Source organism: Pleurodeles waltl, chromosome 12, assembly GCF_031143425.1.
Source record: "Pleurodeles waltl isolate 20211129_DDA chromosome 12, aPleWal1.hap1.20221129, whole genome shotgun sequence".
Lineage (NCBI taxonomy): Eukaryota > Metazoa > Chordata > Amphibia > Caudata > Salamandridae > Pleurodeles > Pleurodeles waltl.
This window is the reverse complement of record NC_090451.1, coordinates 516,590,815-516,614,850: the sequence shown is the minus strand read 5'-3', so window position 1 is coordinate 516,614,850 and position 24,036 is coordinate 516,590,815. Positions and strand designations below refer to the sequence as shown.

General features: G+C 45.7%; 1 protein-coding gene across 1 annotated transcript in view; it reads left to right on the top strand.

Annotated features, from left to right (window-relative positions):
* Positions 1-24,036, top strand: part of CNGB1 (cyclic nucleotide gated channel subunit beta 1) — a 1,925,718-nt gene that overhangs the window by 155,917 nt on the left and 1,745,765 nt on the right. The window contains exons 8-10 of the mRNA XM_069217388.1: positions 1,272-1,399; positions 2,585-2,741; positions 9,873-9,960. Coding sequence (XP_069073489.1) covers positions 1,272-1,399; positions 2,585-2,741; positions 9,873-9,960 — 373 coding nt within the window. The remainder of the gene's footprint in view (positions 1-1,271; positions 1,400-2,584; positions 2,742-9,872; positions 9,961-24,036) is intronic.

Sequence of the window (24,036 nt, the reverse complement as noted above, 5' to 3'; positions counted from 1 at the left end):
CCTTGGGCAGCACACTGTGTCACTGGATCCAAGCTGTACCCAGCTGATAAGCTTATAACTAGGGCAAAACCAGTCCTGAGTTGCTTGTGTTCCAGTTGAGGGAGGACCTTGGTTGGCACTTTGGGCTGGACTGTTCCGATTGGAGCAGAGTCAAGATTGATTTGCATATAGATGGGTCCAAACTGAGGTGGCATGGTTTGCAAAATAACAATGGATTGGGATGCGCCCTGAGTAACTACCAGTGGTTGAGATTAGTTCAAGCATTCAATCCATCACTCGTTTTAAATACTTTCACGAGATTTTCCCAGCCCAGCAGATCTCCCCAGTCTATCCTGATGGGATTGGGGCCTGACTTTTACAGTGCAGGAGAGCTTATGGGAAATAGTAATAACAATGTTGTTGTGATGGTGACATCTGACCTAGGGACTGTACACATCTCTTCAGAAGGCTAAGGAAACCCATAAACTGTATATGCTGCAGTCTGTGTATAAACCCTTTAGATGTCTTACTGACTTTGGTAGGAGCACCCTACAAATTACACATTGATATCTTGCATCAAGTGCATTAAGGTTAGGACCCTGCAGTGCTATTGGTGGTTGAGTGGTGCATAAACTTAATCTCCATTACCATTTTAATGAATCAGTATCGTTGGTTATAGCATAGCTTACATATGACATAACACCTAATCTCTGTGAATTGTAAATGCTAGGAGCCCTCCCATTCAAATCTCACTAAGATGCACCCCTTACCAGGTACACTTGGTTCTGTAAGGAAAAGAGGCAAGGCTGCGGAGGGTTGGCCAGGTGGGCTTATATGGAGTTGGGAGAGGGCACAAGTCAAATGTGTTTGATTGTTTACAATAATTTGTCAGATGTTTGTGGTCCTTTCCCATATCTGGTGGGGAAGCTGTCCCAAGGACAGAAGGCTGAGGGCTGTGAACGACAGAGTAGGACTGTTGGAAACATGTGAACTTGGTAGAGGAGGAAACTAGGGGACAGCCTCAGAGAAAGCCCAATAAAGGTAAATACAGAAAGCTGACATTAAAAAAGCCTAGAACAAGCGCAGTGAACTACAGCGGCATATCAATATATTAGATCAAGAAGTGAAGGCACCAGTTAAAGAGAAGTGTAGGAGTCCTCTTACTGAAGCTGTATCATCCATTGGAAAGATATATCTAATACCATAGAGGACCTTCAGGCAGGTACATTATACCATTATATTCCATAAAGACTCTATGGATCATATTATTTTTTTCTCTGTTCTTTTCATAGCGCTGCAGTGGGTGTCCTTAGCTGGATAGCACAGGGCCTTGAAAAGGTTGTTCCGCAGCCAACGTGGAGCCCAACGCAAGGGCGTGCCCATGGGAAACCACAGGAAGAAACTGCGCATAAGGAGAAAGGTGACTCTAAAATCTGGCACTCTGGGGCTTCGCATGGAGTAGTCTTGGTGTGTGCAGCTATGGAAAAGGGGCTATCACGTCATCAGTCTGTTTAGATGCAACAAGAGTGTAACCTCATAGGACACAGTAGGCATCTTTGTGTGACTGGCAATAGTAATGTGTCTTCGTGGGATGGAGCTTTGTGCTTGTCTGTGTGTGCAGCATATGTTTATGTGTATGCCTTAGTAAGATCACTGACTCTTCATGTGTGAGAGAGCATAGGAATTGCACTTGAGGGAGGTAGCCTGTGTGGGTGTTGGAGGAGATCTTGTGCTAAGCATGAACGAGTGAGGTCCACTATATATGTGTTAAGAGCATCTGTGTCATAAGAGAGTGAATGGATGTTGTGTGGATACAAGAATATCATGTCCTTGTGTAAAGGGGTAGATTCTGAGGTAATCTGTCCACTTTGTGTGTTATGGGTGTAGTTATCATTGATTAAGATGGTGCAGTTACCTAAATGTAAAACCAATAACAAACCACCCAGAGTTACAGCACATGGTAAAAATAGGCGCAAGGAAAGGCACATTTCCAACCTGAATTGAGTATGTACCTTTACAGAGAGTGGGTGGACAAGGTGGAAGAAGAGCACAGGTGTAATTGTATAAGGTAAAAAAGGTTGTGCAAGGGTGGTTTAATGTTGGCATCTGAGTTGGAGAAGATAGAGGCTCTATCGTTTTACTGGTATATGTATTTTGATAATCCCTTCACTGACCAATCGATTAGACAGAATGGAATGAACTTTTGGAAACCAAAGGAAATACAGGGACAGAGATTAGGTTTGGGAGGAGACAGAGGGAAAAGCAGTGAGTGTGATGTCTGGAGAGAAAGAAGCAGAAGACAGTTTAGAGGACAAAAATATGATAATATGCATAAAGGAAGTGTAGCATATAAAAAAGAGTGGGAGAAATGGGGACGAGCTTATGAGAGAAGTAGAGATGATGTTGGACGAAAGCTGAGGAGAGGTCATGAATGAAGAATATGAGAGAGATCCATGGAGAGAGAGATAAGAGAATTTGAGGGCCCGAGGTGGATAATAGTGAGGTAGTGAAAGAGGGAAGAAACAGGAATCCTACTTTGTTTTGTCTGACATGTAAATTTACTATTAGTGTTTCTCCTTAAAATGTCATCTGAATTTTGTGTTAGTAGAAACAGAGGCTGTCGAAGCTCCTCCACTGCCAGACCCTTCTCCTGTACCACCTCCTGCTCCAGCCCCAGCACCACCAACAGCCTCAGTCCAGCTTCTGTCTACTCCAGCTGATGAACCCTGTTCTTCTGCAGCAGCCGCTGCCACCGACAAAGGGTACCCAAGAGCCAGTATAAATGCATTTATTAAAGCTATTCAGTCACACTGTAGTACTTAACGTCTTGTCAAACCTTTTGTTAGTTCACCTAAAATGACATTGCACAGTGAGTCCAGTCCTGTAATCTGATATGCATCTGAAACTGAATTTTCATGATGATCAATTATTCACTCACCTGTTAGTGCCAAAGGGTTGATATAGCACCATGATTTCACTTACATGATTGTACCTGAGGAGATATATTGGAGGATATGTTTCTTAATGTAATACCTTATGCAGAGACGTTTTAAGGCATGGGCAAAGTGGTCTCTGACCTAAGGCCCAAGCCATTCAGGAGACTCCCTGGTAGAGCCAGCTCTGTTCTGCAGAGATAATCTTCCCTGATGACCTTGAAAAATCCTTAGAGATTGATTTAAATACTGTTTTCCTTCAATTCGTTTTTAATGTGGGTGATGTGTGAGAGTCTATTTCAGTCATTTTGCAGAGAAATGTTGTGTTTGTTTCATGCAACATCCATAAAAAAAGTTTCTTTTAGATCAAAACAGGACCTCACATATAAGAAATGGGAGGGTGTCACAGAGATTATTTGCAGTAATATCAGTGAGCTACTGGTGTTCCACGATTGAAAACCCATGCCAGTATCCCTGAATAATAGAATTTGAACAATTGTGCCTGTGCACTGTTAGTGATCTGGCCAAAGAGGGCTTGAATGAGTTGAAACTGGTTCATTAAGTCAAAGCTGTTTTGAACATGCGCCCCCAAAATACGTTTGCCCCATGGCTCCCAAAATCCTTAAGATGTCCTTGACAGTATGGTGTTTCACTTAACACGTGGATTCACTTCATTACTGCCTTCGCAGGTAAATTACAGAGTGGCTCATTCAGCTGATAGCACATGGAAAGCTTGGATCACTTACCTGTCATTTTCATTACACTGAGACTTCTCTTCCTTGTCCCAGTCCTAATTAGTAAGGGTGTCCTACCCACAGGCAGGGCCTTCTAAATAGCCCTTAAAAATACTAAACTCCAACACTTCCAGTGTAGGGGTAAGCAGGATACCCTTTAAAGAACTTTCTGTACATAGCAAGCACTAAGAGTATATCAATGCCCACCACTTCCAGGGAGGAAGGAAGTAGGAAACACACAAGAAACAGAAACTCAGTGTTAGAAATTGGGTTTCTGGTTGGCTAGGGTGGGCACCTAATCCAGGCAGAACCCGTCACTCTAGTCCGGGCGAGGGAGTTACACACCCAAAATAACCGCTGCTCACCCCCATGGTAGCTTGGCACGAGCAGTCAGGCTTATCCCAGAGGAAGTGTGTAAAGCGCCTGCACAACACACATTATGCATGTGACACAGTAAATACACCACAAAGGAAACACAACAACAAGTTATATAAAGCTAAACTGTATTGCATGGAACATCATTAGACCAAACAATACATGTATCAGTAATACCATGCTACAGAAGCAGTTGTCAGAACATTAGACAGGTTACTAGGACTCTGTGAAGCAAGCAGTAGTCAGGTAAACATATATGTTACCAGTATTCTGCAACACAAGCAGTAATCGGGTTGTCATTATCACCAAAGATGCATGTCAGGATAAACATAAGATTAGAGATGCCAAGACACAGTCATGAATGCACATAAAATTAAACATCCTCATCTGGCATATGTCAGGCACTAAAAATGCACATGTCAGAATAAACATTTGTCAGAAATGCCAAGGCATAATCCTAAATGCACACATAAGAAGCTACAACTCCTGGTTGTATATGCTATGAAACAATACTCTCTCCAACACAGGTTATCATTGTTAAAAATATGGGGGAAATAATGAGGTCAGAGTAACTGTGGGGAACTGCCATGCCTATAAGTGTTCCCAACAGCCTTCTTCTGCATGAAGGGTGCAGCACAGTAGACCTTGCATTGGAGGATACATGGTAGTTACCGCTCCCCACTGCCGATCACAGGAGCTCCTGTGCTCTTCGGCCCTTAAATATGGCAATTTGTCCTCCGCAGGACAGAGCCTCCGTTGGGGTGTCCAAACCGTCCTTGCGAGGGTCAGAAAAAATAGGAGGAGGAAGGGAAAAAGTTTGGAGATGATCCTGTAAAAAGGGCCTGGTCCAACACTCAGTATAATGAAACTAACCAGAAAATAATCTGAGAATTAACACACAGTGTCTCTTCCTTTTCCCAGCCCTAGATGAGTTCCTGCACCCATAAAAGTTAAATAATAGAACCAAAAAAGCAACTACCCAGCCACGGGAACCTAGGACCATAGAAACAAAAACAGTACTTGGACCCATAACCTGATCTTTGTAATGTTAACAAAAGTATCAGGGAAGCACTGGTGGCCACTAGAAATATATCCCTGATAAGAATATCTCAATCAGCAACTAAAGAGGCTGCCATTTACCTTTTTTATATCCATCACCAGAGTCGGGGAGAGGCACCTCTGACATTTCGTGAACCAATGAGATTGCAGTGCATACTTAATCTCAGGGTGGAAACTGAGGGTTTATGACCTATGTTTGCAGCACCAAATGAGAGAATCAGTGGGACAAAACTCAGTGTGTAGTAAATACACCATGCCAGCAGTTGCTGTATAAAGCGTATGTAGTTCAAAGTAAATTCCACAGCTAATGTGGGAGAAGAGCATAAAATGAGAGATACACTCTCCTGGGGAAGATGAAAATCAGAAAGAACTTTGGACGAAAAAGAAGGAAAAAGACATAGCACAAGACCTTCCAAAAGAAAGGGATCAGAGGAAAGGATAGCCCCAAACTCCATTAGCTCCAGATGATACCACCCAAAAATTCCATTGTATCAGAAAATTCAAAGAAGGATCTGCCAAAATTTCAAAGGGGTAGACTGGAAAGCCTGAATTAGAGGATGCTCTTAGGATAAAAATGGAGACATACCTTATGGCTACGAAAGGGCAAATCCCCAACAAAGATGGGATTCAAGATCAAGCAAGAGACTAAGATCACGCCAATGGGCTTAGAAGGTGCAGAAAACACTAAGCTGGCACATCTTGGGGATGACACAGCCAGACCCATGACAAGTCTCTCTCACTGGAAATCCAGAAATCCCAGCAGAGCACAGGAAAAGAGAATGATCCTTGGAACCACACAATTTAACAAGGGCCAACAGTATTTCTCATAGGAATCCAAGGTATATGGCTTACGGGAATGCTGAATACGTAAGGCCACACCAGGAGAGACCTACATAGGCCTAGCCTTACAGGAGCCAAACCACCAAGTAGGGATGACAGATGGCGAGGCTGGCAGTGGAGGGGGCTTGGAATACATGGTAGGAGGTCCTCTGGGCAAATCATTATCTCCTGAGTGAGTGGAAACCAAGATCTCCAGGGCCATCCTGGGGCTACCAAAACTACCTGCTCTACTTCCAAAGCAGGACCCTCTCTGTTTTTGGGGAGGCAAAAAGAAACCTCTGCTGCATCTGTATCCTTTGTCCTGGAAAAACCATAAGAACCTGAGAACTGAGGGAGACTGCAAGTAGATCCTTACTGACACTCTGAATTTAAGACAAATCAGAAAAGCCTCCTCAGTGAGGAAAAATTCCAAGAAGGACCAGAAGACCATTCTTTGTGTCTCCACCCTTGAGTTGTCCATCCCAAATGTAATTGTCTATCAGGGAGAGGAGGTGAACCTCCACCTAGGCACGAATCCGGTGACTCACCACAGCCAAGGAATGGGGCTAGCTACCCACTGGTGAATCATATAAGATGTCTGTACATGTCCTCCCAGAAGAGAAGCAAAGTGAAGCAAAGCCCTGAGGGTGACTGACAGTTCCCCAACAGTTTAAGATGCAGATCAGTCCCAATTTTTAACAGGAGGTGAGGATCATCAGCATACATTCAAACTGACTTATCTGTCTCATTTCAGGCAGCTGAGAGGACAAAGGTAGAGATTAAACAAAAGGGGATGGAGAGAGGAAACCTGGCGGACTCCCCATGGGACAAGCTCTTTGTTAGAGGTGAACATGCCCAGCTGAACTACATGGGACCTTTTACACAAAATAGAGTGAATCTATGTCAGAGCTGAGACACTAATGGCAGTTTCCAATAGACAGTGGAGGAAGATCTGATGAATGACGCTGTCAACAGCCGTCATCAGATCGAATGTGATCAGGGCTGCCACACCTCCTTTGTCCACCATCATGCAGGGCCCTCAGTGCTGAGCCCAAGTCAAAACAATAGTTTATCTTTAAACTAAAATAGGTTATTTTCACCAAACTCTAGAGTTTGAAAGTATTCACAGTTTCAGTAACCTTAGCAATATATGATAGCAGTCACATAAGATGGAATTTAGAGGGCTCTGAAGGACTACATGAAGCTTTCTTCTTTTTTCTCTGTTACCACTGCTATGGTAAGAACCATGAAACTTTTATAGAACCCAGCAGAGATTGAAGATGAGTTTGAAGTTTTAGAATATGATGATGAGGAAGGGAAATATTTTTAGTTGAGGAGACAAACAATCCACCAATAACCTCTAGTTGCGGACTGGGCTGAAGGTGGCATTTTTCTGTGTTAAGAAGACAACCATAAGACTGCACTACGCAAGACACCTGAAAAGTGTCCCAAGCAGGACCATCTTGTATGAAGAATGGGGGCATGAACATGCCAGTCTTTCAGGTAGGTATGCATGTTGATGCTCTCCTTCAGGAGAATGACACCCGAAGAAGCCAAGATGTATGTGGACACGCCATGAGGCAGCATCAGGCCAAATGGAACAACCGGGAAATGGAAATACCTATCCCAAACAGTGACTTGTAGAAATAATAATGATGATTCCTGATAGGTACATCAAAGATGGCATCTTGGGGGTTGGTTAAAATTATGAAGCCACCTGGAGGCATTGTTGGAATGTTAGATTGAGGAGTGCACTTTCTGAACTGGAATGCGCAAACAAATATGTTGAACTTCTTCAGTTCAAAGATAAAACGTAAAACCCTTAAAGGATTTAGCACATGAAACAGGACAGAGTATACATGCAGGCCTTGTTCTGAAATTAGCACAAGAGGCACTACAGTTTTCCTGAGAAGATCCTGAACCCAACAATGAAGAGCATTCTGCCACAGCATTTGTTTGGGCCAAAGAATAGAACTGAACTTCAGATGAGGAGAGCCCTTGATGAATTTTACAAAATGGACCAGGCCCATGTTATTCGGAACCCATTGATCCAAAGTGTCTGAAATCTAGGACCCGAGGAAATACTGCAATCAACCCCATTTCTCTAAGAACTAGGAAATGATTTACGAATAGTTGTTAGAATTGCTTATTGTCCGATGGAGGCATTATGCATCCTATAGAGTTGAGCCCACAATGCCTACCCTTATTCTGATTTCTGAAGAACATTCCTTAAGGCACCACCAGTTCAAGAAGAGAGTATTTGGATGAAGGACAGTGCCATGTAGGAATAGGAGAGCAAGTATGAAAAGGATTCACCAACTCACAGTCTTCTTTAGCTTATCTGACCAATTCCACCAGTTGAGGACGAAAGAGACATTAACGAAGTAAAGGGAGTTTAAGCAGGTGTATCTTCTGTGATGGATTCCTCCTCTAGGTGCAGAGCCAAACGTTCCCCCAGTCAGCAATAGAAGAAGTAGATCCCTAGGCTGTGGCCTTGAGCATGTCCAAGGCAATATAAAGAACAAAGTGAGATGTTTCTCAAAGATGTCAAGAATCCTGGCGCTTTCAGACCCCTCCTCAGGTACAACAGCAAGAGTGTATCACCTTGATTGGTGATTGGGAGTTACAATTAGCATTAAGTTTTGGCCTGCACCTACCTGCCACTCCTTTGTCTGTGGAGTCACAAGGTCTAGCATCTATGGAGGCAATGATGAAGTGACCAGAAAAACAAAGAAAGGGCTTCCATCTTAAAGATATCAGGACATTTTTCATGCAAAGTCAATCAGAGAGTACATTTTTGCCCAAAATTTAGTGGCAGGTGTCTTTTCTTGATCTTCCCATTCTTGTTGATTGATTGTACAAGTACCTGCTGGCGGAACAGAACACCATGGGATTCCGCAGGGCGGAAGGAGGCAAACACATTGGTTCCTTCAGATGTGGATGGAATTGAAGGATCTGGAAAACCCATTTTCCAAGGCAGATGGGCAACAACCTCTCATAATGTTACACCGTTTTCCTTCAGTAACAGGATTATGATCTTCATCTTGTGCTGTAACTGAGCGATTCACATCCCTTTCTGCCTGGGAATCATCCTGAATAAGAGGTGCCGAAGGAGGAGGTTTAGGCAGCCCAACAGTGCTCAGAAAATTGTCTCTCAGAAACGTCATAAACTATAAACTTGGCCAGTTGGAGAAGAGGGGCAGAATTCTAGGTTGCAGGAGCATGGGGTTTCAGAGAGCAGAAGCCCGGCCTTGAACATTATGGACGCACAGGCATCATTTAGACCTAGAATTAAGACCATAAACAAGCTGTAAGTGAGAGTAGGGGTGGGGGGAGCAGTAAACTCCCACCAGCTTACCCATGGACGAGTTGGGGGGAATCTGGGACCTAGGATTCCTGCTCAAGTACTGGAGACTGACACCCTTGAATCCCCATGATAGTATAGAAAGAGTTCCAAGCAGCAGGATTTTCTAAATAAAAAGAAACAAAAAAAGACAAATTTAAAGGATGGCCGTTACCGTACCCACTTCCCAGATGTCAGCCAGATGTGAGACTGTCCATGACAAGAAGTTGTGTGTCAGGGCGTCCCTGTTATCCCTCCTTCTGCGAGTGGTTGCAGTTTAATTTTTATTTTTTTCTATGGCTATTCGTAGGCTTTTCTCTCTGGGGATGGACACCCTCATTAGTACTCGGATGAGGAAGAGAGAAGTAATCACTTCCTGGGGAGTGCATTCATCCAAAACCTTCAGAATTATACTGTTACCAATGTCACAGTTTTAGTTGTGAGTCCCACGTCTTCTGAGCTATTTCAAGATCTTTAAGACTGTAGAATTAATCTTTTAATTGCTTTCAGTAAAAACAAATAGGTAGATAAAAAAAATCACACTTTCTAGGATTGAAGGATCTGTAACCAAATAGATGAAAGGTTCTGTGAAGATCTACATCAGTAAAATGACTGCTCTTGTTTCCGCAGGGCTGGGGCAAGCATGCTCAGCTGGCTGATGCAAGGCTTGGACAAAGTGATGCCAAAACCAGATATGGAAGCCCTGCAAAAGGTGGAGGTGAGTGAGCGTGGGCCTGAGGCTCAGGAATGCATATGCCTGCTGACATAGTGGAGTTATGTAACAAAATAATTAGCCCCCTCGAAACGTTACATTTTCTTTGTGCTTAGCAAATTCTGATTTAGAGAGCAAGACTAGCCGGTTGGCACACAGGCCACTCTTTGAGGACACGCTTTTTTTTGGTTTAAATCCAACTTGCTGACATGGCGCAAGTGGTAGGTTTTCGTTAATCTGATAGCTAATAACAGCAACATGTAACTTAATAAGTTAAAAAGATACCTGAGGATCATGTGAATGTTTGCTTCTGACAGGTGGAGATTTTCAAAAGTACAACTGATGAGAATAGTGTGAGATATTTTACAGGACACACTGCAGTCACTACAACATAAACGTAAGCATGGCAAATGTGCCAACTAATGACTAAAGGTCATCCTTAGAAATAAGAGAATGCAACTATCTAAGTACTCTAAGACTTTGATGTCTTTATTTGTCCAGCCATACAGCACAGGTTATAGAAAATCCCTGATCCTGTTTGTTAATGGAATGTTGAGTGTAAAGAGTATGCGGGGAGCCATTCGGGCTCTCCCTGTTTGAACAACGTGCTCTGCGTGTCCGGGAGGGGCGCAGAGCACGAGTATAAAATAAAGAACGAACTGCGGTGACGCAGTCGCACGTGTGTTGGCAACCAAGCATGGTCTCCGTGTATTAATTACTCAGGCGCATTAACAGAAATTACATTGGCGACGAGCGGGATGTCGATATGCCACGCAACTGATGGGATACACAACACGTCAATGACGAGGTGAAGCCCCCCGCCGTTGGCGAGAAAAATAAAAAATAAATGTACCGGTGAGAACGAGGGGCGGTGTCGGCTGCTGAGAAGGTGGAGGCGCGGCATAGCCTCGGAGACTAGGGCGATCGTTGGTCCTGGCCCGGTGGAGCCCGACAGCCTTGTGTCTTGCCGGGAGAGTGTGCGGCCCGATATGCGGCCTGGCTTCCTGCCCGGGGAAGTCGGAGACGGTGAGCCACGCCCCCACCCTAAAGGAAACACCACGTGGAGTGAAGCGCTCCGTCGAGCGGTCCGCCCTCGAGCGTCCTATTGCTGCGGGAGAGCAGCAGTGACTGACGAGTGCTTTCCCCATCGGGCGCTCCGCCCTTGAGCGTCCTGTTGCTGCGGGAGAGCAGCAGTAACTGACGAGTGTTTTCCCCGAGGCCGGGGACTTTCCCTGAAAGGGCGCGGTGAAGGCGTGTCTCCGTGTCAGAACACCGGAGACTGGTGCAAGAGGAAAGCGTGAATTACAGCTGGCAGGCAGAGACCTGCATTAAAAAAAAAAAAAAACAACAACAAAAAGAAACTATAAAACAAGCACAAACAAGTAGAGGGTCATCTGTCACTGACTACAATGTACAATCTGGAAGAAATAAAAGAAAACAAAAGATAAAGCACTGAAACAAAAAGGAGGGTGTAGTTCAAAGAAAAAAAAATTAATAAGAATAAAACGTTAACTTTTGTAAATCAGTGGAGCGTGAGAGTGCAAATATGAGTGCCCCGCCCCAAGATAATGCCAATCCACCACCACCACCAGGGAATCCCCAACTCCCGGCACAGTTAAACAATAGTGTTCACTCCTCAATCACATCATTACCACCGTTTAGCCAACTGATTGACCCGGCCACTGCCGCGCCCAGATGGCGTTTAAGGATAAATCGCCTAGAAAACTATTTTTGCGTTACAAGAGAAACGGATGGGGTGGTACGAAGGTCTGTAATGTTGCTGATGGGTAGAGATGAACTACAAGAGCTGTTTGATTCTCTTCCTGATACAGGGGACAAGTCTGATTTTGACGCAGCGGTAACTGCTTTAAATAGGCACTTTGATCCTCAACTTAACTCCGATTATGAACGTTTGAAACTAAGACAGGCGCAACAAACAGAAGTCGAGTCGATGGACGTGTTTTACGCCAGGTTGAGAAAGCTGGTGAGCTCGTGCACAGGACTCAACCAGCAAGAAGAGATCCGAGCGTAGATCATTCAAGGCTGCAGGTCCAATGCCTTAAGAAAGCTTATTCTTCGACAGCAGGGTATGTCCCTTGACGATATTCTGATTCCTGCACGGTCGCATGAACTGTCTGCGGTACGAGCAGACGCGATGGCGGCTGTGAGAGGTCAGTCGTTAGCTGCAGCGTCATCGACCCGTGCTGTCCAGGTAAAAGAGGAACAGGTGGATGCTGTCCAGACACGCCAGGCAGCACCGCGCAAACCGAACCCGGCCAAATCCAGTGATAGGGCCTGTGGAAGCTGTGGCTATGAACACCGAGCGAACATGGGGTGCCCGGCAAAAGGACAGTCGTGCAACCGCTGTGGTAAAGCAAATCATTTTGCTAAGGTGTGCAGATCCAGGAGGAATAAGCCAGGGGATCAAAAGGGAAAGGATGCTAATGTCAGAGCTGTATCCAAAAGTACGGAAGATGTAAGGGACCACGCGATGGCGAGTGGCCTGGTTTTTGAGGAAGACGAAGAAGAGGACATTTTTGTAATTTCCTTCACGGGAGGGAGGCAACAAAAAAAGAGACCGCCTCCCATGAGCGACGTTCACGTCAATGGCATGCTCGTATCAGTACTCAATGACAAAGGGGCGTCTGTCAACGTCATGGATGAAACTCTCTTCCAGAAATTAACACCTACCCCGCCACTTACCCCTACGGCTACCAAGATATATAACTATGTAGGACGAGACCCCCTTCCTCTCAAAGGAACTGTGGAGGTGTCTGTGAACAGTGGGGACAGATCAACAGAGGCAAAGTTCGATGTGGTGGCTGGGGATCGCGGCACTCTGTTGGGATGTCACACGGCAGAAGAGTTAGAACTGGTGTTCTTTGCACGTCAAGTCTATGACACTCAGGTGGAACGCCTTCTCAATGAGTTCCAGCAGCTCTTTGAGAGGCTGGGACGTTTGAAAGGAAAACACATCAAACTGCACATAGACCACAGTGTGGTTCCTGTGGCGCTAAGGCATCGTCGGGTACCGTTCCATTTGCGCCCTGTCGTTGAGAAAGAGTTGCAACTGCTGGAAGACCAAGGAGTCATTGAAAAGGTAGATGGGCCTACACCCTGGGTATCACCGTTGGTGATCGCGCCAAAACCTAAACAACCTGGAGCGATTTGCCTCTGTGTTGGCATGCGGTTGCAGAATAAAGCTATTCGAAGGGAGAGGCACATAACGCCCACAATGGATGACATCATTGCAGATCTGAATGGGGCACAGTGGTTCTCAAAACTGGATCTTAACGCTGGGTATCATCAACTGGAACTAGACCCTGAAAGTAGGAACATCACCACTTTCTCGACGCATGTGGGGCTAAGAAGATATAAGAGACTAAGTTTTGGGGTGTCCTCGGCCGCTGAGGTATTTCAGAATGCGATCAGAGAGACATTGTCTGGATTACCGGGAGTAATCAACTTGAGTGATGATATCTTGATACACTCCAGGAATAGAGAGGAGCATCGTTGTCATCTAAGAGCGACGTTGCAAAGACTAGCCGAAGCAGGGTTGACACTTCACAAAAAGAAGTGTGCCTTTTATCAAACATCTGTAGATTTTTTCAGTTACATCTTTTCGAAAGATGGTCTGCAAGTGGACCCACGGAAAGCTGAAGCAATCCGTCAAGCCCCTGTTCCACAAAATCCCACGGAAGTTTGCAGCTTTCTGGGGATGGCCACGTATTGTGGAAGGTTCATACCACAGCTTGCCACCATGTCAGAACCTCTTCGACAGCTCACGAAAGGGCAACACCGTTGGGACTGGACTCCAGATGCACACAAGGCGTTTGAGGACATTAAGGCCGCATTGCTGGATAGGTCTACTATGGCTTATTTCAACCCTAGCAGGAGAACAGAAGTGGTAGTGGATGCGAGCCCTGTTGGGCTTGGGGCTGTTCTTCTGCAAGAACAGGGACATCAAGAGTGGATCCCTGTTGCATATGCCAGTCGGGCTTTGTCGGCGGTTGAAACAAGGTATGCGCAGATTGAGCGCGAAGCTCTAGCTATTCAATGGGCATGCCGCCATTTTCATTTGTATCTGTATGGGCATGAGTTTCAAGTAGTGACTGACCACAAGCCTTTGGTTTCATTGTTTGCGGGTAGCCCTCGTCTTGCACCTCCGAGAATTGAACGATGGACTGTTCTGCTTCAGCCTTATCGGTTTACGGTCATTTATCGACCTGGGGCGAACAATCCCGCAGACTATCTGTCTCGTCACCCTTCTCCCAAGGTATTTGATGCTCACCAAGAACAAGATGAAGAAAGTACCGAGGTTTTTGTCTGCATGGTCGTGCAGTCGGCTTGTCCCAATGCTCTTTTCGTAACTGACATTGTAAGTGCTACCCAGGATGATGTGATGCTGAGTCATGTTAAAGAGGCATTGAACCATAAGAAATGGAAATATTTTCTAGAGAAGACAAATGTGTCCTGCCCAGATCAGAAGTTGGCTATGCAAAGTATATGGAAGGTGTGTGACGAACTGTCTACCGATAATGATGGGCTGATTCTGAGGGGAAGAAGAATTGTGCTTCCGCAGTGTCTCTGGTCTCGAGTGATTGAGTTGGCTCATCAAGGGCATCAAGGTGCTGCTAAAACCAAAGCGAGGTTACGTGCCAAAGTGTGGTTCCCTGGTATGGATAGTCAAGTTGATGAAATGGTAGGGAAGTGTCACTCCTGTATCATCACATCGATGGAACCTCCGAGTTGCCCAGTGGTGGTCGAGGTTGTATCGTCAACGGCGTTTGAAAATGTACGGCCAGTTCTGCAAAAGACATTTGCATTGTTTGGCCTGCCCGACGAAATTAGAACAGACAAGGGTCCCCCGTTCCAGGGGCAAGAGTTTCGCTCGTATCTTGATGGTTTGGCGATTCATCATCGTAAGATAATGCCCTACTGGCCTCAGGCAAATGGGGACGTTGAAAGGTTTATGCGAACTTTGAATAGGGCCCTCAGAATTGGAGTTGAGCAAAAAGAAGACAGTGAACAGTGTTTGTACCAGTTCTTGAGTGCTTATCGTCAAACACCCCATATCACCACTGGGTGTGCCCCATCCGCTCTGATGTTCAAGGTGTCTCCACGTGACTGTATTCCATCAGGTCCTAAGTGGAAACCTCCTGTGCTGGATGTTAACGCCACTCAAAGACGACGGGAAGTTACTAATCAGAGGGCCAGTGTCAAACGAAGAGCCAAGTATCGAGGGTTTCAAGAAGGAGATCGATTGGTGGTGAGATGTCGGTGAGTGGGAGGGAAGTTCAGGACACCGTTCGAGCCTGAGGTATGGGAGGTCATTTGTGTAAAGGGATCGATGATAACTGCGTCCAGAGGAAGGCAGAGAGTGACACGAAACGTGTCACATTTTCGTAGAGCTGGCATGAGGGTGTCGGCTGAAGAAGAAGGAGAAATGGATGACATAACCGGTGGTCCATCAATGATGTCCGAAGAGACTGAGAGTGTCGCCGGGCCAGCACTGACTGAGCAAACCCGGCCTGGTTGTGCTCCTGAGTATGGAGGTTTGCGCACTAGAAGTGCGAGGTATGACTTACGCCCCAATCCTGTACCAAGTAGTCAGCTGAAAGACTTTGGGGGTCATTCCGACCCTGGCGGTAAAAACCGCCAGGGCCGGGGACCGCGGGAGCACCGCCAACAGGCTGGCGGTGCTCCCTTGGGCATTCTGACGCCGCGGTCAGAAACGGAAAACCGGCGGTGTACCGCCGGTTTTCCGCTGCCCTGGGGAATCCTCCATGGGGATTCCGACCCCCATACCGCCATCCTGTTCCTGGCGGTTTTGGCCGCCAGGCACAGGATGGCGGTATGGGGTGTCGTGGGGCCCCTGGGGGCCCCTGCAGTGCCCATGCCAATGGCATGGGCACTGCAGGGGCCCCGTAACAGGGCCCCACCAAGATTTTCAGTGTCTGCCATGCAGACACTGAAAATCGCGACGGGTGCAACTGCACCCGTCGCACCCCTTCCACTCCGCCGGCTCCATTCGGAGCCGACATCCTCATGGAAGGGTGTTTCCCGCTGGGCTGGCGGGCGGCCTTCTGGCGGTCGCCCGCCAGCCCAGCGGGAAACCCAGAATAGCCGCGGCGGTCAGAATGACCCCCTTTATCTGTCAAGTAGGTTGTTCGTAAACTGTGTGTCGTTATCATCTTTCAGTGACGGAACACTGTTGGAGACGGATGTTGACAGTGTGAGAAGGTCTCCAGATGTCTAAAGCGGACAGTGTTTGCGAGGATGGGGCGCAGGTTGTTCAGGAATTGCAGTGTTTTGGGTTATTTGTTATTTCTATTGTCTTCTTTCATTCACTTCCTTTTGGGGGGGTCCGTAGGGTAATGTTCAATCATTTGTTTAAGTTTATCAGTTAATCCTTGTCCATGTGGAGTAAAACATGGGGGGGATGTAAAGAGTATGCGGGGAGCCATTCGGGCTCTCCCTGTTTGGACAACGTGCTCTGCGTGTCCGGGAGGGGCACAGAGCACGAGTATAAAATAAAGAACGAACTGCGGTGACTCAGTCGCACGTGTGTTGGCAGCCAAGCATGGTCTCCGTGTATTAATTACTCAGGCGCATTAACAGAAATTACATTGAGCACACGATATCCCAGGACCCATTGCTTCCTAAATCCACTGTCATGGTTTTTATGATGTTGGAATTAGTAACCTGCTGTTTTCTCAATTCAACACGACATACTGACAATTAAAAGAACGCAAGTGTCTTCAAAGATATATAAATTGTTGCTGTATTCTTGTACTGGATTCACTATAGATAATGCTCAGCAGCATCACAAACACTTTATTCAACAACACAGATTCAAAGGGGTCGTATGGGAGCCCATGGTTGCCCCCTGCAAGCCAACCTTTTGGGAAAATAGATATGGTACAAGGCAGATCCCTCGATCCCTACCAAGCTCTGCATATGATGAAGCACCATCTGTTCAGAAACACCGAAAAGAGCACCGAAAGAGGCATTAAAATAAGGGCAGAAAATGGTCCCGCCCAAGGATAATAAGGTAGCTGCTAGTACTCCAGGAAACCTCTGTCTTACGGCCAGTTGCCAAATGCCACTGTTTGGACAGCTTGTAGTTTCAAGGCAACCACTGAGCAAACATGTGACCCTAATCTTCCTTTAAATAGATGTGCATGGTCATTAACTGGAGGAGGTCAACACCCAGCTCCTGTTTCTTACAACAGAGACTCACTGGACCTTATTAGATTCACAGGGATGCGTCCTTCCTAGTGGAGAGGAGCTGATCAACATGCCAACTTTGAAGTAACAGTGAGGAGAGTCTCTTGTATAAGATTGGGGCGCACAGGGTACAGATTTTAAGTGGTCGAGTTAATCTCAGCTGGAATCTGCTCAAGATCAAGTTTCAATACTGAGACTCTCATTCCAACTAAATTAGGAAAAACAGCGCAGCAATCTTTCACTGAAAAATACAGGCTCTACAAGGATAGGTAATTTTTGGAGTAATTTTTGTGTTCTGGTTTTCCTCATATTAAATTGGGAATTACCATTTAAATTGACTTTAACAGATAATTCCACAATTCAGAGTGCTAGATTCAGTCCGCAAATCCCATTGCTGACTGAATCAGGAATGAAAAACTTCCTAGCAAAGGTAAAAAAAAAAATCTATTCTATTAAGGACTCAGAGGTGAGGATTATGCATACGTTCTAAGTGTATTTTTTCCAGCAACTTCAGTTAAAATAAACTACATTTCCCTGATGCAGAGGGAAAACAAACAATACAGTACAATCAATCAACATTCTTGATCCTTATTAAGAGGTTTTGCTCTTTCCTGTTCCTCTTTCTTCAAACGACACCCGTCATGAAGTTAGGATCTCACCCATCATTCGTTTTCTTTTTGTTCTCTGTTGGATAAAGAGTAAATTGTATTAACTATTCTACAACTACTTGAATTCTGGTGGCCATTAACAATCACCACAAATAAACAAAACAGTGATTCATCGAAGGTAGTATCAACCCTTTAACCCCTTCGCTGCCAGGCTTTTTCCCCCTCAGGTGGCAAGCCCTTTTATGGCCATTTGGGGCGGTTCGCACTTAGGCCCTCATAACTTTTTGTCCACATAAGCTATCCATGCCAAATTTGCGTCCTTTTTTCTTACATCCTAGGGATTCTAGAGGTACCCAGAGTTTGTGGGCTCCCCTGGAGGAGACCAAGAAATTAGCCAAAATACAGCGAAAATGTATTTTTTAAAAACAAATGGGAAAAAGGGCTGCAGAAGAAGAAGAAGGGTTTTTTTCCCTGAAAATGGTATCAACAAAGGGTTTGTGGTGCTAAAATCACCATCTTCCCAACTTTCAGGAACAGGCAGACTTGAATCAGAAAACCTAATTTTTCAACACAATTGTGGCATTTTACTGGGGCATACCCCATTTTTACTATTTTTTGTGCTTTTAGCCTCCTTCCAGTTAGTGACAGAAATGGGTATTAAACCAATGCTGGATCCCGGACAGCTAAGCATTTCTGAAGAGTAGACAACATTTTGAATTCAGCAAGGGGTCATTTGTGTAGATTCGAAAAGGTTTTCCTACAGAAAATAACAGCTGAAATAAAAAATGATTTAAATTGAGGTGAGAAAAACCAGCCATATCTCTCCACGTTTTACTCTGTAACTTTTTCCTGCGATGTCAGATTTTCAGTAGCAATATACTGTTACGTCTGCTGGGATCTTCTGGTTGCAGGGATATGTAGGGCTTGTAGGTTCATCAAGGGCCTTAGAAACCCAGATCCAATAAGTGAGCTGCATCTTGCAATGGGTTTTCATTGTATACTGGGTATACAACAATTTATTTGGTAAAATATAAAGAGAGAAAAATAGGTATCAAGGAAACCTTTGTATTTCCAAAATGGACCCAAGCTAAGGTGTTGAGAAGCAGTGGTTATTTGCACATCTCTGAATTCTGGGGTCCCCATACTAGCATGTGAATTACAGGCCATTTTACAAACAGACGTCTTTTTTTACATACTGTCTTACATTTGGAAAGAAAAAAATGTAGAGAAAGACAAAGGGAAATAACACTTGTTCTTCTATTCTGTGTTCCCCCAAGTCTCCCGATAAAAATGGTACCTCACTTGTGTGGGTAGGCCTAGTGTCCGCGACAGGAAATGCCCAAAAGCACAGCATGGACACATCACATTTTCCCAAAGAAAACTGACCTGTTTTTCACAAAGTGCCTAGCTGTGGATTTTGGCTTCTAGCTCAGCCAGCTCCTAGGGAAACCTAGCAAACCTATATGTTTTTGAAAACTAGACACCCATGGGAATTTAGAATGGGGTAAGGGGTGGGGCACTCGCCAGGTGGTGTTATCCAGAATCCTTTGCAAACCTCAAAATTTGGCAAAAAACACCTTTTCCTCACATTTCGGTGAGAGAAAGTTCTGGAATCTGAGTGGAGCCACAAATTTCCTTCCACCCAGCGCTCCCCCAGGTCTCCCGCTAAAAATGGTACCTCATTTGTGTGGGTGGCCCAGGTGCCTGCAACAGGAAAAGGCCAAAAACGTGTAGAGATTGAAGAGCACAGCAAGTTGATAAGCACAATGTTTTCTTTTATACATTTTTAGGCTGACTCTGCTTTGGGGGCCCACACAAGTGAGGTACCATTTTACTTGGGAGACTGAGGGGAACGCCGGGTGGTAGGAAATTTGTGGTGGCACAATGATCCTACAAAGAAAAGTGTGGGAAATATGCATTTTTTAAAGCAAATTTTGAGGTTTGCAGGGGATCCTGGGCAAGGAAATGTTGGGGGATCCACGCACGCCACACCTCCCTGGACTCCTCCAGGTGTCTAGTTTTCCAAAATGTTTGTGTTTGGTAGGTTTCCCTAAATGCAGGTGCCCCCACCCCGGAAACACAGGTAGGTTTGTAATAGATCATTTTGATTTGTCCACGTCCTTCTGTGATGTTCCAAACACTAAAATTGTGAAAAGAAATGCACTTAGGTTATGTTAAAAAGACCCCTCAGCCCCCAACAAGGTTGGAGGCGTGCTTCATCATCGGGGTCCCACCCGAGACACCTAGCATGTCAGGGGTGTGCTGCGACGCCTGATTACAGTGGAGCAGGTTTTTCCATTTTTACCACACATCCTGGTTGGATTTGGCACGAGGGTGAGTGATGGTTCAGTTGATCAAAGTTAATTAACAAGAGAGTTCACAAAAATTAAATGCACTGTTAATAACTGAAAGGCCAAAAAAACTGAACCAGTGACTCACAGCTTGTGAGCGGTAAAGCCGCGACAAGGTACCAACCTCTTTTCAGTCCATTCACAGACCTTTCATACACGACATGTACAAAACCATTCACAATGCCAGCCGTGGGCCCAGCACATTACAACACTCACATCAACAGACAGCGCCATTCAAGGGCCCAACACTTTTATGCACCCACATGCCTGGCACAGCAATCACACCAGCTGATGGGAATGTGTGGACTGGCGTTTGGTTAGCAGTGTGTTGCAGTGGCCAACAGCAAGTCACTATTTACACCGCCAGCCAAGCGCCACTCAATGCACACCGCCAGCCAAGCACCACTCCATGCACACCACCGTCACTTTTTTTTTTAGACAAGAAAGAAGCTAATTAGAAATAAGTACAAAACTACAAACACAAAAGCTCTGTCTAAATACCAACTGTGAAACTGAACATATGAAAATATCAAACAGGCAGTTTACACTCACTGTAGTTCCCAATAATGATTTTGAGTGTGGTAACTCTGGACACAGCCACCCACACTGCCCAGGCTTTAAAGGACAATCAGGGCAGTACATCCTAGTCTCCTTCCAGATACCTCTTGGAGCACAGACTCTACATTTCTTAGCAGGCTGTGGGAGGAATGTGCTCAGCAAAGTGGTGATCTTTCAGTCTAGCCACATCCTCCACCACTACTTCTCTAGGAACTCCTGCCTGTCCAGCACAACAAGGCTCTCTATGACAGACTCCTGAAATTTCACAAGTGTCATCCTTGATTCTGGAGAACTATTCTGGACCACAACAAAAGCATTAAAAGTTGCCAAGTGGAACAGGTGGACGGCTAATTTCTTATACCAAAGCCTTATGAGCAGCAGTGTAAGGTTCCAACCTCTGATCTACTCTATCAGCACCATCCATGTGCTTATTGTAGTCTGAAAATGCACACATAAGACAACACAAATATCATTGTGCACTTATCTAAAGACAATTTCACACACGATCCTGCATTTAGTACACCATTTACAAAATGTCATTCTTGCATGGGAACAATAGTCATTTGGAGTACATTGTTTTTTCATAACCTAAAACATGCAACTATGCAAATTGCTGGTAAACCAATGCCAAAACCGCAAGGAGTCACAGAAACTGAGGCAAAAGCTTTGAACTAGAACAAAAAGGAGAAATAAAACATTATCATGACAAATGACAAATGCTAATTCTTTGCTAGTCAACAAACACTTAGAAATTCCCCCTGGTACCTTAGTGGCTTCTTCCCCCCCTTGGGAGCAGATGGGCTTAAAAAACAAATAGGCCAATCTGCTCCCAAGAGGGGCAGAAATGGCTTACAGTGCTGTGCCCCCTTTGGGGGGTGACCCTAACCCAAGGGGCCCCCACACACACAAAAACAACAAAAGTAAACAATTCTTGGCTTCAAGTGTCTTCTGCCCCCCCTTGGGAGCAGATGGGCCTAACAAAATAGGCCGATCTGTCCCCAAGGGGGGCAAATCTGGCATAAAATATATTGCCCCCTTTGGGTGGTGACCCTTGCCCAAGAAGCTGCCCCCACACACAAAACACACACAATATCCCTGGGACTAAGTGGCTTCTGCCCCCCTTGGGGGCAGATGGGCCTAAAACAAATAGGCCGATCTGTCCCAAAGGGGGGTAGAACTGCCCAACAGTGCTTTGCCCCCTTCGTGAGGGTGACCCTTGCCCAAGGGGCCACCCCCACACACACAAAAAACGCACACACAAAAACAATCCCTGGATTCAAGTGGCTTCTGCCCCAGAGGCCGATCTGCCCCCCCCCCAAGGAGGGAAGAAATGGCCTAAAATATATTGCCCCCTTTGGGGGGGCGACCCTTGCCCAAGAGGCCGCCCCCCAACACAAAACTCACAATATCCTTGGTGCTAAGTGGCTTCTGCCTCCCCTAAAAAAAACATAGGCCGATCTGCTCCCAAGGGGGCAGAACTGCCCATCAGTGCTTTGCCCCCTTTGTGGGGCAACCCTTGCCCAAGGGGCTGCTCCCCCCACACAAAAACAATCCCTGGCTTCCAGTGGCTTTTGCCCCCCTTGGGGGAAGATCGGCCTAAAAATTAGAGGCTGATCTGCTCCCAAGGGAATAAGAGGCTGATCTGCTCCCAAGGGGGGCAGAAACTGCGAAAAACATTATGCCCACTTAGGGGAGTGACCTTTGCCTAAGGGGCCACTCCCCGACACACAAAACATGAAAAATACAAACAAAAACAAAATCCCTTGTGCCTAGTGGGCATTCCTGCTGCTCGATCGCATCGCTATCGGGCAGCAGGAATGCTGAAAGAGACCTTGAGGGACTTCTTCTCCTGAGAGGGGGTGGGGGTGGGGGCCGCGTGGGCACGCTAGCGCGTCGGCAGAGGCCCAGTCCCAGGACGTAATGGCTACGTCTGTGGCACTCCAACGCCGCGCCACCTGACGTGACCATTACGTCCATGGTGGCCAGGGGATTAAGCAAAGAAAGTCTTCTGGTTTGAGTAAACCGAATATGTTTGGGAGGGAGAAATATAACCTGAGTTTTTTGCTGGTGGGATACTCATTGCCTCAGAGTCCTTAATAGAATTGAAACTTTATTACATTTGCTAGGAAGCTTTTCATTCTGTGTTGGGACTGGAGGCAAGGATTATGCAAATTCAAAGCTTACTTACCACTAACGAGGCAATGTCCACTATGAGTTTGAAGTAAAACCTCCTAAATGTGGAATCTGAGGACAAATCTGCTGCACTCATAATGTCCTCCAGCCTCACTTCTACTGAGAAAGCTTTAGAAGCCATGGCCCCACTCGTTGAGGGAGCACCAAACAGATTTGTGTCAATCCCAGCCTCTTGCGTGATCCAGCGTACCCAACTAGCGATAGTTGTGGAAGAAATCACCTTAAAGGGCTTCCTGAGTGCAATGAGTTGTCTTTCACCCATTGGCCAAATATCTTCAGTGGCAAACTCATGTCAGACAACCCACCATACACAACCTGGAGGAATTGTGAAAAGAAGGGTATGAAATAATTCTGGTATGTGTTTTAGTAGACCTAGAAATGGAAAAAGTAACCCCCACTGAGGTATACATCCTGCCCAATTATCAAAGGCTCTAACATCTGATACAAATCTGCAAGACAACAAGCACAGCAACATGGCTAGTTTACCAGATAGCTCCATCTACTTAGATACTTATTCTGAGGCCAAGATAGGAATAGATTAGGAACACAATCAACATCACACAGAGCAGAGTACCTTGGTTCTGGCAGGAGAGCGAGGCAAATACCTCATATGCGTTTACCCACTAGAGGGTGTACCCACACCCATTCACCGCCCATTGGTAGATGACCAGCTGATATTGCCAATCTAAAGGTATTTACTGACCTGTAATCCATATTCTGTTGAGACAGTTTTGCGAAATTCAATATGTGGACAATGCCTGATGCCACGGGATTCAAATGTCATTGACGACACCAATCCAACCATCTTCTCCACCCAGTTCTATATCTGTATCTTTTAGAGGTACTTTGTGCCTATGCTCTGTGGCTAAGGTCCTGAGCTTGTTATGAAAGACCTGGGGTTTTTCATCTTTCCCAGTATTCCTCCATACCATCAGTGACACCCCATTGTCTTGTATCACCTGGTGAGGAAGTGTCTGTGGATTACTAAGAATGTGAAGCTAGTGGGGGAGACTGATTGGAAAATCCCAGGAAAGTGCCAGGAGATCTGGAAATCATGCTTGCGATCTCCAGATACGGGTAATCAGAACTATGTCCGCCTCCTGTCGTCTGACCTGTACCACGACTGCCATTATCTTAGCAAA